This window comes from Rhinopithecus roxellana, chromosome 17 (assembly GCF_007565055.1).
Source record: "Rhinopithecus roxellana isolate Shanxi Qingling chromosome 17, ASM756505v1, whole genome shotgun sequence".
Taxonomy (NCBI): Eukaryota; Metazoa; Chordata; class Mammalia; order Primates; family Cercopithecidae; genus Rhinopithecus; species Rhinopithecus roxellana.
Genome location: NC_044565.1, coordinates 1,600,971 through 1,625,305, shown reverse-complemented (window position 1 = coordinate 1,625,305; position 24,335 = coordinate 1,600,971). Strand labels below are relative to the sequence as shown.

The 24,335-nt window shown below is 42.1% G+C and overlaps 1 protein-coding gene across 1 annotated transcript in view; it reads left to right on the top strand.

Annotated features, from left to right (window-relative positions):
• SEPTIN10 (septin 10) overlaps positions 1-24,335 on the top strand; it is a 75,117-nt gene that overhangs the window by 3,984 nt on the left and 46,798 nt on the right. The window contains exon 2 of the mRNA XM_030921457.1: positions 21,212-21,280. Within this exon, the coding sequence (XP_030777317.1) occupies positions 21,212-21,280 (69 nt within the window). The remainder of the gene's footprint in view (positions 1-21,211; positions 21,281-24,335) is intronic.

Genomic DNA, 24,335 nt, shown 5'->3' with positions numbered 1-24,335 from the left:
GTAGACACGGGGTTTCTCCATGTTGGTCAAGCTGGTCTTGAACTCCCAACCTCAGGTGATCCACCTGTCTCAGTCTCCCCAAGTGTTGGGATTACAGGCATGAGCCACCATGCCCAGCCCAGACCTTTTATTAATAGAAGAGGATATTACAACTCAGGGAAGTAGCTGGGCACAGTGGCTCACACCTGTAATCCCAGCACTTTGGAAGACCCAGACAGACGGATCACAAGGTCAAGAGATCAAGACCATCCTGGCCAACATGGTGAAACCCCATCTCTACTAAAAATACAACAATTAGCTGGGCGTGGTTGCGTGCACCTGTAGTCCCAGCTACTCAGGAGGCTGAGACAGGAGGATTGCTTGAACCTGGGAGGTGGAGGTTGCGGTAAGCTGAGATCGCACTACTGCACTGCAGTCTGGTGACAGAGCGAGACTCTGTCTTTAAAAAAAAAAAAAAACACCTCAGGTAAGTTTAGTGTCTCACTTAAGGAATCACAGCTAGTGATCGTGAGATTACTCTGTGTCATATTGTCCCTGCCATTATCTCCACCATGCCCCTTATTAGGGAATTGCATCATTTTATGATTCAGGAGATCCTGGCTGTATAATTAGTTATTGCTGACTGAGATAGTGGATCTTGAAACAGTGTTGAGTACAGTCCACTGACTGCCTTTTCCTCGCTGGAGAAACAGCCCTAATTTTCCACTTCTTCAGTTATCCTTACCTTTTAAGTGGTGTCTACATCTTTGCAATTCCTGTCCACATTTGTCGTTTTCTGTTTTAGCTACAATGCTTCTGAACTTTTTTTCTCATTCCTTCTCAGTTATTCTTCAGTGAGGATAATTTTTGTATCTAAGAGGCTTCAGTGAGGATAATTTTTGTATCTCAGAGGCTTCTCTCATTTGTTTTACTTTCTGTCTTGAAGTTGTGATTCTTAATTCTTTTCTTTCATGTCCTGTTAATTACCATCTCCGCGCCTTCGGATATTCCCGTCTCTTCATCTGGAGATCCTATAATCATTGTAGTATAATGAAAGACTCAGTTCCCATGCTACTTCCTCTGAAGCTTTCCCAGAGAACTCCAGCCCCTGGCAGCCAGGCTACTTCTCATTTGGCATTTGGTCATATGCTACCTTGCAGTACCTCCTAATTTATGTTTTTGTATTGTTAACCTTTTGCATCAAGTAAGTTCTGCATTTTTTCGTCCTTAATTATCTGCCTTCAGGAAGAGCAACCTGTGTTATTCTTTGTATCCTCCATAGCCATACTCATATATCTTTGAGGACAGGTGTTGATTTTTTTTTTTATATGAAAAGTATGTTATCTTGGACAATTTTATTCTTGCTGAATGTTAAATAAATAAATTATAAATGCTTGCAGGCAACCAGGAGCTGTTTGTTCATCTACATGTATGTTCTAATGAAGCCCCACCTTCCCTAGGCTGTAATACTGATAGTCTCATGCTTTTCAGATATTCCCAGACTGATTTTCCTTATAACATAGTCCCAGACTCTGTTTGGATTAATTGATTGATTGATTGATATATTTTGATGTGTGGGAATGAAGGAGAAGGATGCTCTTAAATTTTTATAATCTACTGCAGGATGGATTCCTTCTCTTCAAGAATACGTACAGGACCCTTGTTTTCAACCATATTAATGTAATTTGTCTCTGCTTTAGATTTTGGGCATTCCTAGTATAAAATGCCTGATGTGCAAAGCTTTTGTAATGAGAACTTAAATTCTTTCACTTTCTTCTGATTACATCTGGAAGGTTGATTTAGATAATGCTTTATTTAGAAAATTTAATACTTTTTAGGATTTGTATCTACTACTGATTTAAGGATTATGGAGAAGGAATCACGTATCTCATAGTCATAATGACAAAAGTAAACTATTTTAAATTCTAATGTTAAACACCTTAAAGCAAATACGATTTAATAGCTTGGGATATAGCACTTATACTTTGTTGGTATTATTTTTAGTAAATAGGCTACCCGGTCTGTGCCAAGTAGGATGGGGTTCCCAGCCCCTCCACACTAGTTTCAGCCTAACTTCACATGACCAAGGAGCTTATCAAAGATAAGGTGGAAATGTGGCTATTCTCTGATTTCCTTTACCTTCCTCCCTTAAGAATCAGGTCAAGTTTATCCTGCCCTCTGTGTGGTCTGTATTTATGGGGATAGCAAGAAAGTCCTATTGTCTTAGAGTGTCTGTTACATAGAAAGAGTTCACAAATTGTGAAGTATTAGGTAGGGAGTATATTGATGGATACCTTGAATGTTTGGTGAGTGTCCATGAGAAAACTATCCAGTTTTCTCATAGACAAATAGAAGCTGTGCATGATGACATTTTCCCTTAGCTGCATATATACTATTTGGCAGGAACATTACCTTGAGCTCTTAAGTTAGGCCAGAATTAACTCAAATGATTTTTGAAAATTAAAATAAAAAACTGCTTTTGTTATAAAGGACCTTTAAGAGGAATAGTTGACTAAGATAATTCTATGTGAATAGATGATAAATGTTCTCATTGACAAATTAGTAGCTAGTTCTGCTCACTCTGAATGAGTCACGGCTTCAGAAACAGACATTGAACTTTTCTCCATCTCCAGCATAATCTTCAGTTTTTTTTTTCCGTTTGCACTGTATGAAATCTACTGTATAGAAAGTCCTTTTGTCGTCTTACAAAAGTATAGATACTTCCAGGGAGGTTAGTCAGTGGGTGACTTTCCTAATGCCTAGGGAGATCCTGGGAATCAAGGAAGTCAGAGTTTCCCTAAGGGTGAACACAGGTAGGTAGTTTTGATTTAGGGCAAGTTGGGTGAGGAGTCAGGGGAGGGGAGGGCTGCAAAAAGGGAGGTGGGAAAAGACTAAATCTAAACTTTGCCTTTTTCAAGGTTTGTCTAGAACAGTGTTTCTCAACATTTTTTTCATTATTGTTCCCTCAGGAGAAAAATTAAGTTTAAATAAAATGTAATTAATTAATAACACTTGATTTTTATTAAATTAATCCAAGTAATTAAGTTCTCCCTAGTGGGAGGAATCCAGTACTAAAGCATATACATTTTTCAGATAAGGTTGAGCTTTGGTGAAGGCCACAGACTATTTATTTATTTATTTATTTATTTTGTCCTCCCAAGAACCAATTTCTGCTCTCTTTAGTGGGAGAGATAATACAGGTACTGCCCCCATTGAGAATACATGATCTATAGTTAGCCATCCTAGCAATAGGGCAACATATGTTTTTTCTTCTTAGTCTGCTACTAGATTTGAAAACAGTCCAAGACTAAATACTCTGTACATTATAAGTTAAATGAGGCATTCGAGAACCTACTCAGGACCTTAGCTGTTTGTAATATTGTTCTATGGAGACTGTATTCTTACTGCAAGCAGCTTACTAATATGAATTTTTGGAAAATACAAATTATTTGTGTGATTATGATTTTTACAAAAGCTCAATATTGAGCTAAATAGTAAAGGAAGAGATGGGCACGGATTAGCGGAGAAGATCAGGCTAGACATTTTAGACAGGAAGAATATTCACTGTCTGACACTGTTTATATGCTCAGCCTTAAGATAACATGAGAAGCCTTTCAATTCTTCACTATTCCTGAAAGAAATAGCTTTGCTGGGCGCAGGGGCTCATGCCTGTAATCCCAGCACTTTGGGAGGCTGAGGTGGGTGGATCACCTCAGGTCAGGAGTTCGAGACCAGCCTGGCCAACATGGTGAAACCTTGTCTCTACTAAAAATACAAAAATTAGCCTGTTGTGGTGGTGCGTGCCTGTTGTCCCAGCTACTTGGGAGGCTGAGGGAGGAGAATCGCTTGAACCTGTGAGACAGAGGTTGCAGTGAGCTGACATCATGCCACTGCACTCCAGCTTGGGTGACAGAGTGAGACTCCATCTCAAAAAAAAAAAAAAAAAAAAAAGCTTTAAAATTTTTAGTGCAATTTTTTTTTTTAAATAAAAGGGAACTTTTTAGCTATTATTTTTAACTTTTAGTGGACCAGTAATCTCTGAAGATCTTTGCAGGTAATAAAGTAGTTAAGATATATTTTTCTGTGGACTTGTTCTTTGTGGCTATAACTATGTCCACTGTGGTAATTGAATGCTACCAGATGCTGAAGTGCATTCACCATGGCAAGTACTTCCCTTGTGTTATCACATTTTATTTTTTATTTTTTGGTTTTTGAGACAGAGTCTTACTTTGTCGCCAGACTGGAGTGCGGTGGTGCAATGTCGGCTTATTGCAACCTCTGCCTGCTGGGTTCAAACAACTCTCCTGCCTCAGCCTCCTGAGTAGCTGGGATTATAGGCATGTGCCACCGCACCCAGCTAATTTTTGTAGTTTTAGTGGAGACGGGGTTTCACCATGTTGGCCAGGATGGTCTCAATCTCTTGACTTTGTAATCTACCCTGTTTGGTCTCCCAAAGTGCTGGGATTACAGGCGTGAGCCAGCGCGCCCGTCCTGTGTTATCACATTTTATTCTCCCAGCCCATGAGCTGAGTACTGTTATCTCCAGTTTTTTGGATGAGATGCAACTTTCACACATCCTTGCACAAAATGTCTCTTGTTTCCTCCATGTTGTCTTTGTACCTCCTTGCCCCAGACCTCATTCCAGGCTTTGGCAGTTCTTAATGATGCAGCTTTTTGCATCTGTTGCTACTATAAACAGTTAATTCTAACAGCCTTCTTAACATACATTTATACTGATGTCATGTTAACTCTTCTCCTTTGTGACATGGGTCATTGAGAGAATTTCTAGGGGCTCTCTGTTTTGGTAGAAGATAGGCTGCTTGTCATATAGTAACAGAAATTCTGTTGTATAGAAAAGAATTATAATTTACAGTTTCTGTGTAACTCTGAGGACCAAAGAACCTAAGACAGCATTATAATTTGAACAGTTGGAGAAAATATTTTAATTTTGCTTTATATTTGCATATTTTGCTATATATTTTCTTTTTCGTTGATTACAAAAATTATACAGATATTATTTAGTTTTATCCTCAGATATTCTGATTAGTTTTTTTTAGCTATACTTTGCCATTTACCTACCTTTTAGTCAGAAAATTGTTATACTTTTATGAATTAACTTTGTTATACAAGTACAATTTATTTATTCATTTATTATTTTTTGAGATGGAGTTTCACTCTTGTGGCTCAGACTAGAGGGCAGTGGTGCGATCTCAGCTCACTTCAACCTCCGTTTCCCAGGTTCAAGCGATTCTCCTGCCTCAGCCTCCTGAATAGCTAGGATTACAGGCACCCGCCACCATGCCCGGCTGGCTAATTTTTGTGTTTTTAGTAGCACGGGCAGGCTGGTCTCAAACTCCTGACCTCAGGTGATCTGCCCGTCTTGGCCTCCCAAAGTGCTGGGATTATAGGCATGAGCCACTGCGCCCGGCCTCAAGTACAATTTATATGCAGTAAATTTACCCTTTTTAGTATAAGGTTCATTGAGTTTTGGTGAAGGCATACAGTTGTGTAACCACCAGCTATTTAAGCTAGTTCCATAACCCCCGAAAATGTCCTTGTGCTATTGGTAGTCAATCTCTTATCCCACCCTCCTCTGACAACCACTGACCAGTTTTCTGCCTCTATTGTTTTGCCTTCCGCAGTGTCAGTTGTATGGAATTTTCATAGCCTTTGCACTGGCTTCTTTCACTCAATGCCATGCCTTTGAGATTCATCCATGTTTATCACTGAGTCATATTCCATTATATTGATGTACCGCAATTTAGTTTATTCATCCTTTCTCCATTTAAAGAGCATATGGGCTGTTTCCAGTTTTTGGCAGTTATGAATGAGGATACTGTATACCTTTACTTACAGGTTTTTGTTTGAATGTGATTTTTGTTTTTGAGATGGAGTCTCACTCTGTCGCCTAGGCTGGAGTGCAGTGGCATGATTTCAGCTCACTGCAACTTCCGCCTCCTGGGTTCAAGTGATTCTCCTGCCTCAGCCTCCCGAGTAGCTGGGATTAGAGGTGCGGGCCACCATGCCTGGCTGATTTATGTGTTTTTAGTAGAGACAGGGTTTCACCATGTTGGCCAGGCTGGTCTCGAACTCCTGACCTCCAGTTGATGCACCTGCCTCGGCCTCCCAAAGTGCTGGGATTATAGGTGTGAGCCACCACGCCCAGCTGAATGTAAATTTTCATTTCACTTTGGTCAGTGTCTAGGAGTAGGATTGCTGAGTGGTATAGTAAGTGTGGGTTTAACTTAATAAGAAACTGTCATACTGTTTTACAAGTTAGTTGTACCATTTTGTCTTCCTACTAGTGATGAATGAGAGTGTGTTGCTCTGCGTCCTTGCCAGTACTTTATATTGTCAGTTTTTTGTTTGTTTGTTTGTTAGTCATTCTGATAGGTATGTAGTGATATCTCACTGTGGTTTTAGTTTGCATTTCCCTAATGACTGTCATGTGCTTATTGGCCATCTGTACATCCTTGGTCAAGTGTTCCATCTTTTCCCAATTTTTAATTGGGTTAGTATCTAAATATTGAGTTGTACAAGTTTAAAAATATATATACATATATGTATTTCTTGTATAAGTCCTTTATGAGACAGATGATTTACAGCTGTTTTATCTCAGTCTGTGTCTTGTCTTTCTTGTCTTTTCAGTCCCTTTTTTCTTTTGAGACAGGGTCTCCCTCTGTCTCCCAGGCTGAAGTGAGGGCAGGGTGCATGATCATGGCTCACTGTAGCCTCGACCTTCTCAGCTCGGCTGATCCCCTTGCCTCAGTCTCTTGAATAGCTGGGACTATAGGTATGCGTCACCACACCTAGCTAATATTTTAAATTTTTTGTAGAGACGGGGTTTCACCATGTTGCCCAGCTCGTCTTGAACTCCTGAACTCAAGCCATCCACCTGTTTGGGCCTCCCAAAGTGCTGGGATTACAGTTGTGAGCCACCGTGCCCAGCTCATTCTCTTAACTACATCTTTTGAAGAGCAGAAGTTTTTTATTTAAGTCCAGTTCATTTTTTCTTTTATAGATTGTGCTTCTGGTGTTGTAGCTAAAAAGTATTTACTTAACCCAAAGTCACAAAGATTTTATACCTTTTCTTCTAGAAGTTTTTAGGTCAGCACTCCATTTTGCATGAATTTTTATATGTGGTACCAGAAATGAATCGAGGTTCTTTTTGCTCATTTTAGCATATGGGCGTCCAATTGTTCCAGCACTGTTTTTTTTGTTGTTGTTTTTGTTTTTGTTTTTTTTTTTAAACTCTACTTTCTCCATTGAGTTGCATTTGGGCCTTTGTGAAAATCTCCTCCCTGCTACCACCTCAGTTACACTCTTATCACATTACTTCTTTCTTTCACAGCACTTACATCGTTTGTTTTCTTGTTTAACTCTGTCTCCTCACTATAATGTAAGCCACTTGAGGGGAAGAACCTTTGTGTGGGACAAAGGATGGGAAGGGCATCCAGGTAGAGGGAATGGCATTGCAAAGGGCTGGTGGTTAGTGGAGCTTTGGTGTGTCTGAAACATGCCAGAGGAGGACATCAGGAGCAAGATGAAGCTGGAGACTAGGTGGGGCCAGATCCCGCAGGGCCTGGGTGCAGCTGGAGTAACCAGAGGCTATGACTGAGGACAAAAGGATTGCCTCTGAGCTGAAACAGGAATCATGTGTTTGTCAGCATAGCTGAAAGAGGGATCATCAGTGACGGTTTTCAATTCGTTGTTACCTGTGTCTTGTTCCACAGCTTCCTAGGAAGTTTTGCCCGCTGCTACTCTTGGTTAAGTGGGCCATACCTTCCTTTATGTATTCGTGATTTTAGTCAGAATACAGAAATATCTGACTAATTTTATGTTGACTGAACTTTTTCCCAGAGGGAATGTCTGGAAACTTTCTGTCATTGATGGATTCACCTTGTACCCTAGAATCTATAGATGGAACAGTTGATTACCATGTTCCTCACGTCAATTTCCAGATCCTCCTCTTCTGCCCGCTAACAGTTCTGACCCTCACTCAGCTGTCATACTGTCTGCTAACCACATGCCTTTGTTGCAGTCATATCTGAAATACCACCTCTCCTGGTGCCTGATGGTTTAGCTACTGACTGCCTATAATTCTCTAACATTAGACCTGTCAGAATTCTGGATGATTTCAGCATCTGCATAGATTATCCTTTCAGTCCCCACCTTTTCAGTTTTCTGCCCTTCTCCTTGTGCCCCCCTAAGCGGGTAAACACACAGGGTAGAGGTGCCCATCCCTTGCTCATGCCACCTCCACATTTCCTATCCGCTTTCCCTGCCTTATTTTTCTTTATTTCATTTATCATCCTCTAGCAAGTGTATGCTTTACTTAGATTTTTGTCTGTCTTTCCCTAACTGGAATAGGAGCCGTGTAAGAGCAGAGATTTTTCTATTTTTTAACTTATGCATCACCAGTACTTAAGACAGTTTCTGCAACATAGTAGGCACTCAATATATAGCTGCTGATTAAATGCATTTTTATAGATATTTGAGGAAGACCTGTAGGCTTTTTTCTGTATTAGTCTTTGTTAAATTCACATAAGTAATAATATTAATAGATATCAAAAAGAAAGGGAAATATTTATTCCCCCTCCAAGAATCAGACTTCATAATACTTGTTCATATGCAGAAGTCATTTTTACTTTTAACCATGGTGTTAATACAGCACAAACCTGTATTCTTCTACTGCTTAATGTCACATATCCATTTCTCTCAATTTTATTATTTCTTCTAATCTTTGTAGTAGTAATTGCCCATTGTAGTAATAATTCCCCCATTTCAATATATGCAACTTTTTTCTTCCTTTGACGATTTTTTTTCTAACTATAAAAATGAGATAGGCCAGGCGCGGTGGCTCAAGCCTGTAATCCCAGCACTTTGGGAGGCCGAGACGGGCGGATCACGAGGTCAGGAGATCGAGACCATCCTGGCTAACACGGTGAAACCCCGTCTCTACTAAATGCAAAAAAAAAAACTAGCCGGGCGAGGTGGCGGGCGCCTGTAGTCCCAGCTACTCGGAGGCTGAGGCAGGAGAATGGCGTAAACCCGGGAGGCGGAGCTTGCAGTGAGCTGAGATCCGGCCACTGCACTCCAGACCGGGCGACAGAGCAAGACTCCGTCTCAAAAAAAATAAAAAAATTAAAATAAAAATAAAAAAAATAAAAAAATAAAAAAAATGAGATAATATTTTATAAACTGCTGCCTGATACTAGTAATATGGTATAATTATATTCAGCCTAAAAACTAAGCCTAACTGGCTTGATGAATTAAGCTGAATCTTTAGTGCTCTTATCAATATAGAACAATTCCAGTCTGAAGGAATCAGTGGAAACTTCAAGAGAAGTGAGAATTACCACTGGGCCACGTATATTTGTTTTTGATAATGTAAAATTTACCCTAATTGTATATATGCTTGACTAAAGATTTGGGTGATTACATAAAAGTTCTTTGAGGGATCCAGGGTGCTCATAGGAACCATAAACTCATTAGTTCCAAAATTGCATCAAACCTGTGCTGATTCCTCTCCTATTCTCTTTCCTGCTTCACAGTGACGTCTCTCCAGTGACCTTAGTTTGAGTCACTTGGACTCAGAATCATGAAGTCACTGAGTCATAAGGGACTCCTGGCCTCTTGCAGCCTCACCTTTTCTGCTGTCCTTGCATTTACATGTAAGCCTCCTTGGGTTTCAATGATGAACTCACTGTGATTTTCCAACCATACCGGTTATATTTGTACCCTTGGCACATGCTGATTCCACTGCTGTATGTTCCTCCCCTCCCCTCCCCTCCCCTCCCCTCCCATTCCCCACCCCTCCCCTCCCCTCCCATTCCCCACCCCTCCCCTCCCCTTCCCTACCCCTCACCTCCCCTTCCCTACCCCTCACCTCCCCTTCCCTACCCCTCACCTCCCCTTCCCTATCCCTCACCTCCCCTCCCCTCCCCTTCCCCACCCCTCACCTCCCCTCCCCTTCCCCACCTGTCACCTCCCCTCCCCTTCCCCACCCCTCACCTCCCCTCCCCTTCCCCACCCCTCCCCATCCCTCCCCTCCCCACCCCTCCCCTCCCCTTGTCTTTTATTTTATTTGATAGAGTCTTGCTCTGTCACCCAAGCTTGGAGAGGCACAGTCTTGGCTCACTGCAAGCTCCACCTCCCCGGTTCATGCCATTCTGCTGCCTCAGCCTCTCAAGTAGTTGGGACTACAGGCGCCCGCCACCATGTCTGGCTAATTTTTTATATTTTTAGTAGATTCGGGGTTTCACCATGTTAGCCAGGATGGTCTCCATCTCCTTGACCTTGTGATCCACCTGCCTTGACCTCCCAAAGTGCTGGGATTACAGGCGTGAGCCACTGCGCCTGGCCTCTTTCTTTCTTTCTTTCTTTTTTTTTTTTTTTTTTTTAGATGGAGTCCTCTGTTACCCAGGGTGGGGTGCAGTGGCACAATCTCAACCACTGCAACCTCCGCCTCCTAGGTTCAAGCAATTCTTCTGTGTCAGCCTCCCAAGTTGCTGGGATTACAGGCACCCGCCACCACACCTGGCTAATTATTTTAAAAATTTTTAGCAGAGATGGGGTTTCACCATATTGGCCAGGCTGGTCTCGAACTCCTGACCTCAGGACCCACCGCGCCCAGCCAGTCTTGTCTTTATTTGCTAGGAAATTTCCTGTTTCTTCAAGTCTCTGTTCAAGCCTTTTCTTGCCAGTGCCTTCTCTGACTATGCAGATTTCATTATACCCTGAGTGTCTTTTCCATATTTTTAGTTTTATGTATGTCTCCCAATTGTACTAAGATTTAAATTGCAAGAATATTGATTTATACAGCTTTGATCCACAATGCCTGGGGTCTGTTACTCTGTCCTTAAAATGTAAGGCTTTAAATTGTGAGGCACTGCACGGTGTCTCACGCTTGTAATCCCAGCACTTTGGGAGGCCGAGGCAGGCGGATCACGAGGTCAGGAGATTGAGACCATCTGGGCTAACACGGTGAAACCCCGTCTCTACTAAAAATGCAAACAAAAAAATTAGTCAGGCATGGCGGTATGTGCCTGTAGTCCCAGCTGCTGAGGAGACTGAGGCCGGAGAATGGTGTGAACCCAGGAGGTGGGGCTTGCAGTGAGCCGAGATTGCGCCACTATACTCCAGCCTAGGTGACAGAGTAAGACTCTGTTTCAAAATAATAATAATAATGATAATATTGTATACATTTGTGGAATAAGTGAAAAGCATTGATAGACTTCTCACTGATTCCTAAGTATTCTTTTTTTCCTCAGATGTTCCTGTCAACTCTAAGTCCTTTTAATGCTTTTTCATTTTGTTTTTTGTTTTTGTTTTTGTTTTTGAGACAGTGCCGTGCTCTGTTGCCCAGGCCAGAGTATAGTGGCACAGTCACAGCTTACTGCAGCCTTGACCTCCCAGGCGTAGATGATCCTCCTGCCTCAGCCTCCCAAGTATCTGTTTCTACAGGTACGCACCACTGTGCCTGGCTAAATTTTTTTTTTTTTTTTGAGACAGGATCTGCCCATGTTGTTCAGGCTTTAAGTCCTTTTAATGTGTATCTATTTGTCTTCCTTCCTCTTTTCTTCAGCTCCTCTCTCATTTGCTTTTCCTGGGCTAAATTAATGCCTTCTCAAATTTCATTGGCTTTTCTGTCACCTAGTCTGCATGGAACATGCTCTCTTTTGAAGGAATTCAAGCCATCTAGTAATCCTTTTTTTTTTTTTTTTTTTTAATTTGAGACGGAGTTTCGCTTTTGTTGCCCAGGCTGGAGTGCAATGGTGTGATCTCGGCTCACTGCAACCTCTGCCTCTCAGGTTCAAGCGATTCTCCTGCCTCAGCCTCCTGAGTAGCTGGGGTTATAGACATGCGCCACCATACTCAGCTAAGTTTGTACTTTTAGTGGAGACGAGGGTTTCACCATTTCAGTCAGGCTGGTCTCGAACTCCTGACCTCAGGTGATCCACCTGCCTTGGCCTCCCAAAGTGCTGGCATTACAGGCGTGAGCCACCGTGCCCGGCCTACTTTTTATTTAAGTAAGCCTTGAGATTTAGTTCCACAGGGTCTTTTCACATCAATAAGATGCAATTTTATTGTCTTAATCTTAATCTTACTGTCCTGAATCTCCCTTTCTGTTCATGCAGTTTCTGTAAGTTGTTTTCATTCTTCACGTCACATACTTTCTCTCATTGCTTGTTCCAAGTTATAGTCATAAAATCTGAGTTGAAAGGGATCTTAGAAAATTGTTACCTTTGTTACCCACATAGTACAGAAATCAGCTCTGTAGTATTGATAGGGGTTACTGTGCCGCTGTTGGAACCCTTCCAGGGCCTGAGCTCAGTGCTTCCTTGGCAGCTCATTTCTGTTAGACAACTTGAGTTCTTCAGTCATTTCCCTTCCTTGTGTCAAAATCTGCCTCACTAGTCTATTCATGGGTCCTGGTTTTTCCCTTGGGAAGCTCATTTCCATATGACAGACTTTGCTGTCCCTTAATCCTCTTATGCTGCAATGGGCTAACAATATTGGGAAAAAGTCATGTTTCCTTGACTCATATAGTACTAGAAAGTAACTCGTAGAGTATTACAAAACTTAATATGTAAGACATCATAAAATAAAATTTAGTTACTTTTTTTTTTTTTAACTTCAGGGTGTAGAAAGATATTTTAAGCTTTATATTTAAGGAAGAAGCCATAAAGAAAAGATTTATACATTAGACTTTATGAAAACTGGAAAGATCAGTAATAAATCAGGAAAAGATATTTATGATACACATGACAAGCAAAGAGTTACACTACTCAGTAGCTCTTACTAGTAAGAGAAACAAAGGAGTACCCTGATAGGCAGGTGGGAAAACATGAATTGGTGATTTATGGAAATATAGTAGAAATGGCCAGTAAGCCAAAAAATGTTTAAAATACCAGAAGTCAAATTAAGATGTCAGTTTTGCCTGTCAAATTTACAAAAATTTAAAAATTGTTAATACCCTGTACTGATTAATATATAATGAAATGGACCCTTTTATACATTTGTGATTATTGTGAAATACGTATTTGGTCTTTGACCCCTGACATACAACTCCTGAAATCCTTAAAACTTCCAAAGTGATGTCTTTTGTATGCTACTGAGATGACTGGTGGCTGGCAGCCCCTAGGTAGCTTCAGGATGGGGCTGGTCACCAGAAAGAACAAGGCAAGATTAGAATATTGGGACTTTCAGCTTCATCCCGCAGTTTCTAGGAAAGGGAGAGAGGCTGAGAGTTAATTGATCACCAGTGGCCAATGGTTAATCAACCATGCCTGTATAATGGAGGCTCCTTAAGAACAAAGGACTGGGTTCAGAGAGCTTGCAGATAGCCAAACACGTGGAGGCTTACACACATCCATGTGTTGGGAGGGTAGCACACCCCCCTCCATGGGGACAGAAGCCCCTGGGCTTGGGACTCTTTCAGATCTTGAGCTTTGTATCTCTTTATCTGGCTGTTTATTTGTATCCTTTAAAATATTCTTTGTAATAAACTGGTAAATGGAGCAAATGAGCAAATTAATTGAACCTGTGATGGGGGTTGTGGGAATCCTGATTTCTAGCCATTTATTACTTGCAATGAGCAGAAGTCGAGTAGGGATGGGGCAGTCTTGGGGACGAGCCCTCAGTCTGTGGGATCTGACTCTATTGCCAAGTGGATAGTGTCAGAATTAAATTAGAGGGCACCCAGCTAGTGTCCACTGCAAAACTGATTCTTGCTTGGTGGGTGGGAAAAACTTCCCACATTTGGTCACAAAATTATCCTGTGTTGTGTGAGAGCAGATGAAAACAGTTTGTGTTTTTTTTTTTTTTTCAACTCATTGCTAATATTAGAAATATAAGCAGGTCCAGTCTTTTTGAGGGGCAGTTTGGCAGTTTGCTTGGAACAGGAATGATATTCTAGGAATTTATCACGAAGATATTGTCAGATGCACAGAATAATTGATGGTTATACTGGTGAGTTGGGTGGAATTCTGGAAGCAGACATGTAGGAGGAGCTAGCAGTGTAGGAGATTTCTTGGAGATGAGGGACGGGGGAATATTGCCTATGAAAGTTGAAGAGGGAAGAAAGCAGGACATGTGGGTGTTGGGGAGGAAGCCTTCAGACCCTGATCCAGATCTTGATAGCCATGCAAGGAAAGAAGGGAGGAAGCCCAGTTGGGCAGTGAGAGCTGCAAAACAGTGTGGATCTGACAAAGTCTGGGCCAGGCAGCCCTGACATCCTGTGCCCAGTCTTCACCTACCAGCTGCCTAGGGAGAAAGTGGTCTTGGGTCTATACTGCAGCAGATTCCGAAGGCTCTGCAGGTGGAGACGGTCAGCGAGCTGCAATCTTTGTAGGCACAGGACTAGGTATTGCTTGAAGGGAGAATCGGAATGGCACACCTCTTTGGCTGCCATGAGAGGAAGTTCGTTGTAGTGTTAGTAAAATAGCACAAATTGGAACATTCATTACAATGTTACTAAAACAGCACAAATTAGAAATGATATTTTTTTCTATAATAAATACTTTTCTAATTAGGAGGAGTAATTTTAAAATAAAATTGCATTTGTATTTTCAACTGTTATTGTTGTAGTGCAAGCTTTTGTTAAGCTTGAGACTCTTAACTTTTATATGAACTACTTCGAGAATTTCCCCATCTTGATGATCTTTTGAGATTAAAAAGTAGAATTTGCAGTTATCCTTTAACTTTTGATGTATTTATTGGAGTTGGATGATATAATGGAGGTGCTATTTTGATGGGATTGGACAACTCTAAGCCTTTCTGTACTGACATCCTCCCAGGGATATGCAAACAGGCCACGCACACTGGAGGCCAACTTGCTGCTATCTTATGTTGCTCACTCTTGGTAATTTCACTTGAGTTCTTTTATTTTATTTATTTATTTATTTTGAGACTGAGTCTTGCTCTGTTGCCCAGGCTGGAGTGCAGTGGCGCGATCTTGGCTCACTGCAACCTCCGCCTCCCGGGTTCAAGCAGTTCTCTTGCCTCAGCCTCCCAAGTAATTGGGATTACAGGCGCACACCACCAAGCCTGGCTAATTTTTGTATTTTTAGTAGAGAGAGGGTTTCACCATGTTGGCCAGGCTGGTCTCAAACTCCTGACCTCAGGTGATCTGCTGGTCTTGGCTTCCCAGAGTGCTGGGATTACAGGTGTGAGCCACCGAGCCTGGCCTCCACTTGAGTTCTTTTTTTTTCTGGGCTGTAATTAGCATCCCCTTCTAGCAGTATGGTCTGCATTAACTTGAATAACTTAATGTTACTACTTGTTTTAGGAAAATTTTGGATCACTGTTAATCTGTAACTTTATTTTAACTTGAATTTTCCCATAACCTGAAGATTTTATAAAATGATTTTAAATAATGAGTCTGTGGAATCTTTCAAAGTATTGTTTCAAGCCAAATACCCCACCCTCCTGAAAGTCATAAAATAGGCCCAGATAATAATTTTTTTTTTAATTTTTATTTTTTTTGAGACCGAGTCTCACTGTGTCACCCACGCTGGAGTGCAGTGGTGTGATCTTGACTCACTGCAACCTCAGCCTTCCAGGTTCAAGCAGTTCTCCTGCCTCCTGGTAAATGGAGCAAATGAGCAAATTAATTGAACCCAGCCTCCTGAGTAGCTGGGATTACAGGCATGCACTGCCACGCCTGGCTAATTTTTGTATTTTTAGTAGAGACCGGGTTTCACCATATTGGCCAGGCTGGTCTTGAACTCCTGACCTCAAGTGATCTACCCGCCTCAGCCTCCCAAAGTGCTGAGATTACAAGCCTGAGCCACCACTCCCGGCCTCCAGATGATAATTATTTAGGCCACTTTTTGCTTTTTGTTCTCTCTCTCACTCTTGCTCGTATTGTCCTAAAGAATGCCAAGAAACAGCTCATAGAATCCCAAGGGACGGTTTAAAAACTTTGGTTCTATGTTTTGGACTAACTTTATAATAATAAAACATTTTGGAAAAGTGAAGTTAAAGGGAAGCGATTATAAGGCCAGGCGCAGGTGGCTCACGCCTGTAATCACAGTACTTTGGGAGGCTGAGGTGGGCAGATCACCTGAGGTCGGGAGTTCGAGATTAGCCTAACCAACATGGAGAAACCCTGTCTCTAGTAAAAATACAAAAATTAGCTGGGTATGGTGGTGCATGCCTGTAATCCCAGCTTCTCTACTTGGGAGGCTGAGGCAGACAAATAGCTTGAACCCGGGAGGCAGAGGTTGCAGTGAGCTGAGATCATGCCATTGCACTCCAGCCTGGGCAACAAGAACGAGATTCCATCTCAAAAAAACAAAACAAAACAAAAACAAAGTGAAGATTATAAAGCTAAGTTAGGATTCTGTTGCCTGAGCCTCATTGTTCTGCTTAAGGGGCGGCTGTAAGGCATTTTCAGAAATGTTTCCCAGCAGGGTAAGGAAAATTGTTATCTAGGGGCCTGTTGTGAAAGAACCATCATAAGTTTATCTGTAATTGGTGGATAGGAAAAGGCCATGTCTCCCAAGGGCCCCAGGATGAATTGTGTGTCTCTCACATTGCCTGTATCCCACAAACTGAGATTTTAAAGAAGGTGGAGCACCTGACCTTCCTCCAGCTGTCCCACGTCTGGCACTTCTTTCTAGGACTCATAGATAATACAACTTTTTAAAAAGTATATGGTAGACTTTGCCAGGAGTTAAGTTACTGTATGGGATTTTTCCTTTTGGGAAACCATGTATAGGTTTTGTGTGTGTGTGTGTGATATATGTATCTTTGAAATAGAAGCTACAGGAAAAGCAAATTGACTATGTAGTCAAAGGTGGGTTGAGATGGTTAGTCTCCTTGCCCCCTTGTACGCTGAAACGAGATTGTGGTTGCCTGTTGTACATTCATGTTTCTCTGAGACACAGTCACAAGGTCAAGGGCCATATCTTACTACTGTTGAGACTGCAGAGCCTAGCTGAGTGGTTTACACATACTAAGTAGTGGTCAGCGGTAGAGCAGGCCAGAATTCCTCTTGCAGATTTTTAATTTTTTTCTAATTTAGTGTTTCTTAGCCCTACACAGAGCTCTGTTTGCCATTAGAGGGATTCAGCCAACACTTGTCCTATTGTTATTTTTCCTGCTAATTTATTAAAAACCTTTTCCAGCCGGGCACGGTGGCTCAGGCCTATAATCCTAGCACTTTGGGAGGCGGAGGCAGACAAGTTGCTTGAGCTCAGGAGTTCGAGAACAGCCTGGGCAACAGAGTGAGTCCTCGTCTCTACAAAAAAATTAGCCAGGCATACTGGGATGTGCCGGTGGTCCCATCTACTCAGGAGGCTGAGGCAGGAGGATAGCTTGAGCCTGGGAGGTGGAGGATCTCAGCAGTGAGCCGAGATCGTGCCACTGCACTCCAGCTTGGGTGACAGAGCCAGAACTTGTTTCAAAAATAACTAAATTAATAAATTAAAAAAAATTAAAACCTTTTCCAGTATTAAACTTGTTTTGGAAATTTAACTGACCAAGTAGTACTAGTGGAAAATATTTGAAGTAATGATTCATATTACTTTAATGTGACTCATTTGAACTTCCTGATCAAAACATTCATCCACTGAGATTTTATGTAGGCTTTTTGGCAGATGTTCAGAAACACAGTAAATGAATAAACAAAAGCAGATATTTGATATGAACTTACATAAATGACAGAAATTTAACCTGTATTTTATTTAAATTTAATGGTAAATGAGTATAAAGCCTCTAATTTTTTTCTTTTTTCTTTTTTCTCTTTTTTTTTTTTTGAGACGGAGTCTCGCTGTCTGCCAGGCTGGTGTGCAATGGCGTGATCTCAGCTCACTGCAAGTTCCGCCTCCTGGGTTCATGCCATTCTCCTGCCTCAGCCTCCCAAGTAGCTGGGACTACAGGTGCCTGCCAGCACACCTGGCTAATTTTTTGTATTTTTAGTAGAGATAGGGTTTCACATGTTAGCCAGAATGGTCTCGATCTCCTGACCTCGTGATCCACCTGCCTCGGCCTCCCAAAGTGCTGGGATTACAGGCGTGAGCCACCGCGCCTGGCCTAAAGCCTCTAATTTTTTTCTAAGCAAATTTTACTTATCAACACTAAGCAACATTTTACCAAAACTCATCATATGCTGATCATATAGCATCACTATATTAAAAACTAAAAACCACTTTTTTTACCAGTAATTTTTAAAGTTTGATTTGCAGCCAGGTGTGGTGGTGCGTGCCTGTAGTCCCAGCTATTTGGGAGACTGATGTGGGAGCATTGCCTTAGCCCAGGATGTTGAGGCTGCAGCGAGCTGTGATCGCACCACTGCACTACAGCTTAAGCAACAGAGGGAGATCTTGTCTCTAAAATAAAATAAAAATTAAACTTTTCCCCAGAGTTCTATACTTGACAAGTGAAAATAATACAGCCTCAGTGAATTATATGTGTAGTGCATCACTTATAGTAGAGACAGATGCTGAGAGGCAAGCAGGTAGTATGTTAGGTCCGGAATTAATGACAAGCATGGAATGTTCTACCCTACTCCTCATTGTGTCTAGTGCAGGGCTCTGAACAGGGCCCCTAGCCACATATTATCTGTGGCACTTCTTAGCCTTTAGCAGAAAGTCAGACTCTAAATGGACACTTCCGGTTTACTCAGTCTGCCACTCAGGTATTGTCCCTAATCTGTTCCTTTTTTTCCCTCCAATTCTTACACTTACTGTGCTTTCTTCAAGTACGAAATTCTGCCTTGTGGTATTTAGGGATTTTTTTTTTCTACCTTAAATGTCTCATCCAGATCTTTACCTCTTTCCTGACTTGCTTCAAAGTCATTTTCTTCTTTGACTCCTGCCTTCAATGATGTCTAATTTCTCCAAATTTCTGTAACTACCACTGTTTGTTTCCAGGGGCTCCTCACTTTGCTTGTATTCTACAGACGAGGGATGTGATACTGCTTAGGTACCACATGGTGACTGGGATTGGGGGGCCTTTCAGAATGGCAGGGTGTAAGTGAAGTATATGTGTAGTTAAAAGTTAAAGCCTGAGGCCAGGTATTAAAATCAGGCTAGTCTCTGATGTGCTTTGTATCATTACATACTTTTCACTTTTCAGATTGTGAAAACACAACCAGGACCATTGTGTCCCTCAATGAGCTTTTGCATGCTTTTATATAGGAGCATCTTCCAACTGACAAGCATCATTTTGTGTTGGAAAAACTTAGTATTTGAAAACACTGTTGGCTGGGCGCGGGGGCTCAGGCCTATAATCCCAACACTTTGGGAGGCCAAGGCGGTAGGATCACTTGAGGTCAGGAGTTTGAGACCACCCTGGCCAACGTGGTGAAAACCCCATCTCTACTAAAAATACAAACATAAGCCAGGCATGGTGGCACTTGCCAGTAATTCCAGCTGCTTGGGAGTCTGAGGCAGGAGGATCGCTTGAACCCAGGAGGCAGAGGTTGCAGTGGCTGAGATTGCGCCACTGCACTCCAGCCTGGGTGACAGAGCGAGACTCTGTCTCAAAACAAAACAAAACAAAACAAAACAAAAAAAACACTGTTATTCGGAGTGTTCAGTTACAAGGTCAGCCTGTTTTATCAAAATGTACCAGCAAAAGATTGTCAGTCACGATGTGCACTATTTTGTCTGTGTAGGATTCATTCACTGTGTGCGCGCACGCAGAGGATCAGGGTGAGATGGTGGGAGCACCCAAGTTCTGTCTTTCATTGCAGTGCCATTTGTTGCAGCATGGTTCATTGTAAGTACAGAGGAGAGGACAGTCTCAATGAAGAGCGTCCGTATATATACCACACTGTAGTATACAGAGGAGAACACTATGCTGTAGAAAGAATGAGGTAGATCTAAATAGTACTGCGAAACAGTCTCAGGAAAGATTCAGCAAAAAAAAAACCACAGCACAGAGCAGTAGACAGCTACTATTTATATAAACAAAGGAGGCCTGCTTAGACATGCACAGCCTCTCTGGAAGAATGCGTAAGGGTCTGGTGCCTCTCGGGAAGAGCGCTGAGCTGCTAGAGAATCAAGAGTGGGAATGGAGTAATGTGCGCTATATTCTCATTGATACCATTTGCAATTTTTTTACCACATTCATATTAATATTACTTTTTAAATAATGTGACATTTCCTCAGTATCTTGTGCTGTATTCAGAAGTAGGATAGCAGCACCTTGGAATTAGTACAGTTTTTTTGTACCTCTCTTCCCTCATTCTCTATTGTTGGGAACAGTGAATATCCATTTGGTTTACAGCTTGGGGCAGTAGAAGGAACACCAGTTTGGCAGTCAAATCAGACCTGTGTCTACACCCTACTGGCTTGTATGATTTTGGGTAAATTACTCAACCTTTCAGAATCCGAATTTTTTCATCTAGACTATGGGAATGATAATATGTATAGCACAGATGTAAGGATTAAATAAGAAAATGAACTTAACGAGCTAGCATAGTGATATGGACGTGTAATATGAGTTCTATAAATGATTATTTTAGTGACAAAGGTAGTTGTTAAAATTATAAAATCCCTGCTTTCCCCACCACACTGCAATTGTAGCATTCTTGACATTTATATTTCCTCTGACACGCTACAGTGGAACATACCTAATTTTGAGGGACTTCATGGCTCTTTAGAGTATCTTTAAAAATGAAAAGGCAGGGTGTGGTGGCTCACGCCTGTAATCCGAGCAGGGAGTGCTCGGGAGGCCGAGGCGGGCAGATCATGAAGTCAGAAGTTCGGGACCAGCCTGACCAACATGGTGAAACCCTGTTTCTACTAAAAACACAAAAATTAGCCAGGCATGGTGGCGCACGCATGTGATCCAGCTACTCAGGAGGCTGAGGCAGGAGAATCACTTAAACCCAGGAGACAGAGGTTGCAGTGATCCGAGATCACGCCACTGCACTCCAGCCTGGGTGACAGATCAAGACACCGTCTCAAAAAAAAAAAAAAAAAAAAGTTCTTTGTCTCCCTACTTGTAAATGGAAGTTTACTAATTTCTTACAATTTTTTTGTGTGTAAGTATATTATCATATGTGTTGAATATTATATGTGATTTACTTATGTAGATACCTATCCAGCAAGAAAGCCACAATTTCAAACGTGATTCAATAATGTAGACTACACTTCAAAACTTGGTGATAACAACAGTATTATAACACCTTATTCATGTAAATATATTATTTAGATATTGGGTTTTGGGGAGGAATGTTTCTGTTTCCTTTTAAGCCTTTGTATTCCTTTTTTAGCTCTTTCAGTCTCACATGGCAACGAAAACAACTTGTATGTCTTCACAAGGATCTGATGATGAACAAAGAGTGAGTATGTCTTTTAAATAGATACCATATTGTACTGTAAATGCTTCTGTGATTTTAAAATAACTACTTGGAGTGCTCATAGACTCTTGTGATAGAGACTTCTGTTTGTACTCACCTCCGACATGAATTAATTTTTCTGTTGATTCAAGTGAAAAGTCAGTGATGGATTGAATAATTGAGTATACACAATATTCTGACATTAAGGACATTTTTTTTTCTGTTTTTTTTTTAAGACGGAGTCTTACTCTGTCGCCCAGGCTGGAGTGGGGTGGTGTGATCTCGGCTCACTGCAGCCTCTGCCTCCTGGGTTCAAGCAATTCTCCTGCCTCAGCCTCCCGAGTAGCTGGGATCACAGGTGACTACCACCACGTCCAGCTAATTTTTTTTGTATTTTAGTAGAGATGGGGTTTCACCACGTTGGTAGACTAGTTTTGAACTCCTAACCTTAAGTGATCTGCCCACCTCAGCCTCCCAAAGTGCTAGGATTATAGGCATGAGCCACCGCACCCAGCCCTGTTTCATTTTTCTTTCTTTTTTTTTTTTTTTTTGAGACGGAGTCTCTCTCTGTCTCCCAGGCTGGAGTGCAGTGGCCGGATCTCAGCTCACTGCAAGCTCCGCCTCCCGGGTTTATGCCATTCTCCTGCCTCAGCCTCCTGAGTAGCTGGGACTACAGGCGCCCGCCACCTCGCCCAGCTAGTTTTTTGTATTTTTTAGTAGAGACAGGGTTTCACCGTGTTCGCCAGGATGGTCTCAATCTCCTGACCTCGTGATCCGCCTGTCTCGGCCTCCCAAAGTGCTGGGATTACAGGCTTGAGCCACCGCGCCCGGCTCATTTTTCATTCGTTGTTTGTTTTTCTTTTTTGAGACAGAGCCTTGCTCTCTTGCCGAGGCTGGAATGCAATGGTGCAATCTCAGGTTACTGCAACCTCTGCCTCCTGGGTTCAAGAAATTCTCGTGACTCAGCCTTTCAAGTAGCTGGTATTACAGGTGTGTGCCACCACACCTGGCTGATTTTTGTGTTTTTAGTACAGATGGGGTTTTGCCAGTTTGCCCAGTCTGGTCTCGAACTCCTGGCCTCAAGTGATTTGCCTACCTCAGCCTCCCAAAGTGCTGGGATTACAGGTGTGAGCCACCACGCCCGGCTGTTATTTCTTTTTTGAGCACACTGCAGAATGTGGTGGGTGCATAGAACTCCTGTGAATGGCAGAGTTTAGGGAGCCCCGGGGTGGTCCTGCCAGATGCCTCCCTGATGCAAGATTAGACCTGATGCTTCTAAGGATCTGCAGGGAGGGTTTTGGTAATTCATATTGAAATTTGTATTTAAAAATAGGAAGTAAATTTAATTTGGTGAAAGAGGAGCGTTTTAAACTTTAGCTAGAAAGAAAATTGCAAATACAAACATGGGTAATTCAGTAAGTTGTTTTTTATTTGTTTGTTTTTGAGACAGAGTCTCGCTCACTCTGTTGCCCAGTCTGGACTGCAGTAGTGCAATCTCGGCTCACTCAACCTCCACCTCCCAGGTTCAAGCAATTCTCATGCCTCAGCCCCCTGAAATAGCTATAATTATAGGCATGTGCCACCACACTCGGCCAATTTTTGTATTGTTATTAGAGACGGGGTTTCGCTCATGTTGGCTAGGCTGGTCTCGAACTCCTGGCCTCAAGTGATCCATCTGCCTCTGCCTCCCAAAGCGCTTGGATTACAGGCGTGAGCCACCACGCCTGGCCAGTAATTCAATAAGATTAAATAATTTTCTTTAGTTCTGTGCTCCGATAACTGTAGTCTCTTCTTGTTTTTCCCTCTTTCTCCATATATCAGTGGTACTAACAGTCTGTTCCATCTTCCTCACAGACTTTTTGAATGATGTTTAATCCTCCAGAGATTACTGTCAGAGTCACTAGTAATCTTTAGTGACTAGTCCATCCAGTGACTGTTGGCTTAGTTTCTTTTTCCCTGGCCCCTCTTCTGTGTTACATCATGGGGACCACACCCTCATTTTTGAAATACTTCTTTTTTCCGGTGGCATTAAAATCCTGTCATTGTAGAACTAGAAGGAATCCTAGAGGCCATTTAGTTCAACTTTTATGTAATAAGCATATGCCTATCAGATAGCAACTTTAACAAGTTATGAAGTTCTTATCATCTTGAACACTTTCACGAGGAAGAAGCCTAGTGCTTCTTCAGCGCTCTTTAAAAATATATGAAGATAACATGCTTACATGACTACAAATGATTCAAACGGCACAAAAGAGAATCTAGTATACTAGTTTTCTGTTGCTGCATAACAAATCGTCACAAATTTAGCTGCTTAAAACAGCATCTGTTTGTTAGCTCACAGTTCTGTAGGTCAAAGGCCAGATGTGACCCATCTGCCTTCTCTGCTCTGGGTTTGATGCTCACGAGGTCAGCTGCTGGGTTCTTATCTGGAGGCTTTCCTTCCATACTCTTTCCAGTTGTTGGCAGAATTTAGTTCCCTAGTGGCTGGGGGTTGTTGTCAGCTCCTAGAGACCACTCCATTCTGAAAGCCAGCAAGGGAGAACTGGCAGGTGGCGTTCCCTTCATGCTTCAGGTCTTTGGCCAGGAAGTGTCCAGGCCCTGTTAAGGATTTACCTCATGGCCGGGCAGAGTGTCTCACCCATGTAATCCTAACACTTTGGGAGGCCCAGATGAGTGGATCACCTGAGGTCAAGAGTTCCAGACCTGCCTGACCAACATGGTGAAACCTTGTCTCTACTAAAAATATGAAAATTAGGCGAGCGTGGTGGCAAGCACCTATAATCCCAGCTGCTTGAGAGGCTGAGGCAGGAGAATTGTTTGAACCTAGGAGGCGGAGGTTGCAGTGAGCTGAGACCACCTCATTGCACTCCAGCCTGGGCAACAGAGCAAAAACTCTGTCTCAAAAGAAAAAAAAACAAAAACGATTTACCTCATTAGGTCTGGCCCACCCAGGATAATCTCCCTTTCGAAGGCTGACTGACTGGTTTGGGAACTTAATCACTCTGTAAAATCTCTTCTCAGTGACACCTAGGTTAGCGTTTGATTTAATAACTGGGAG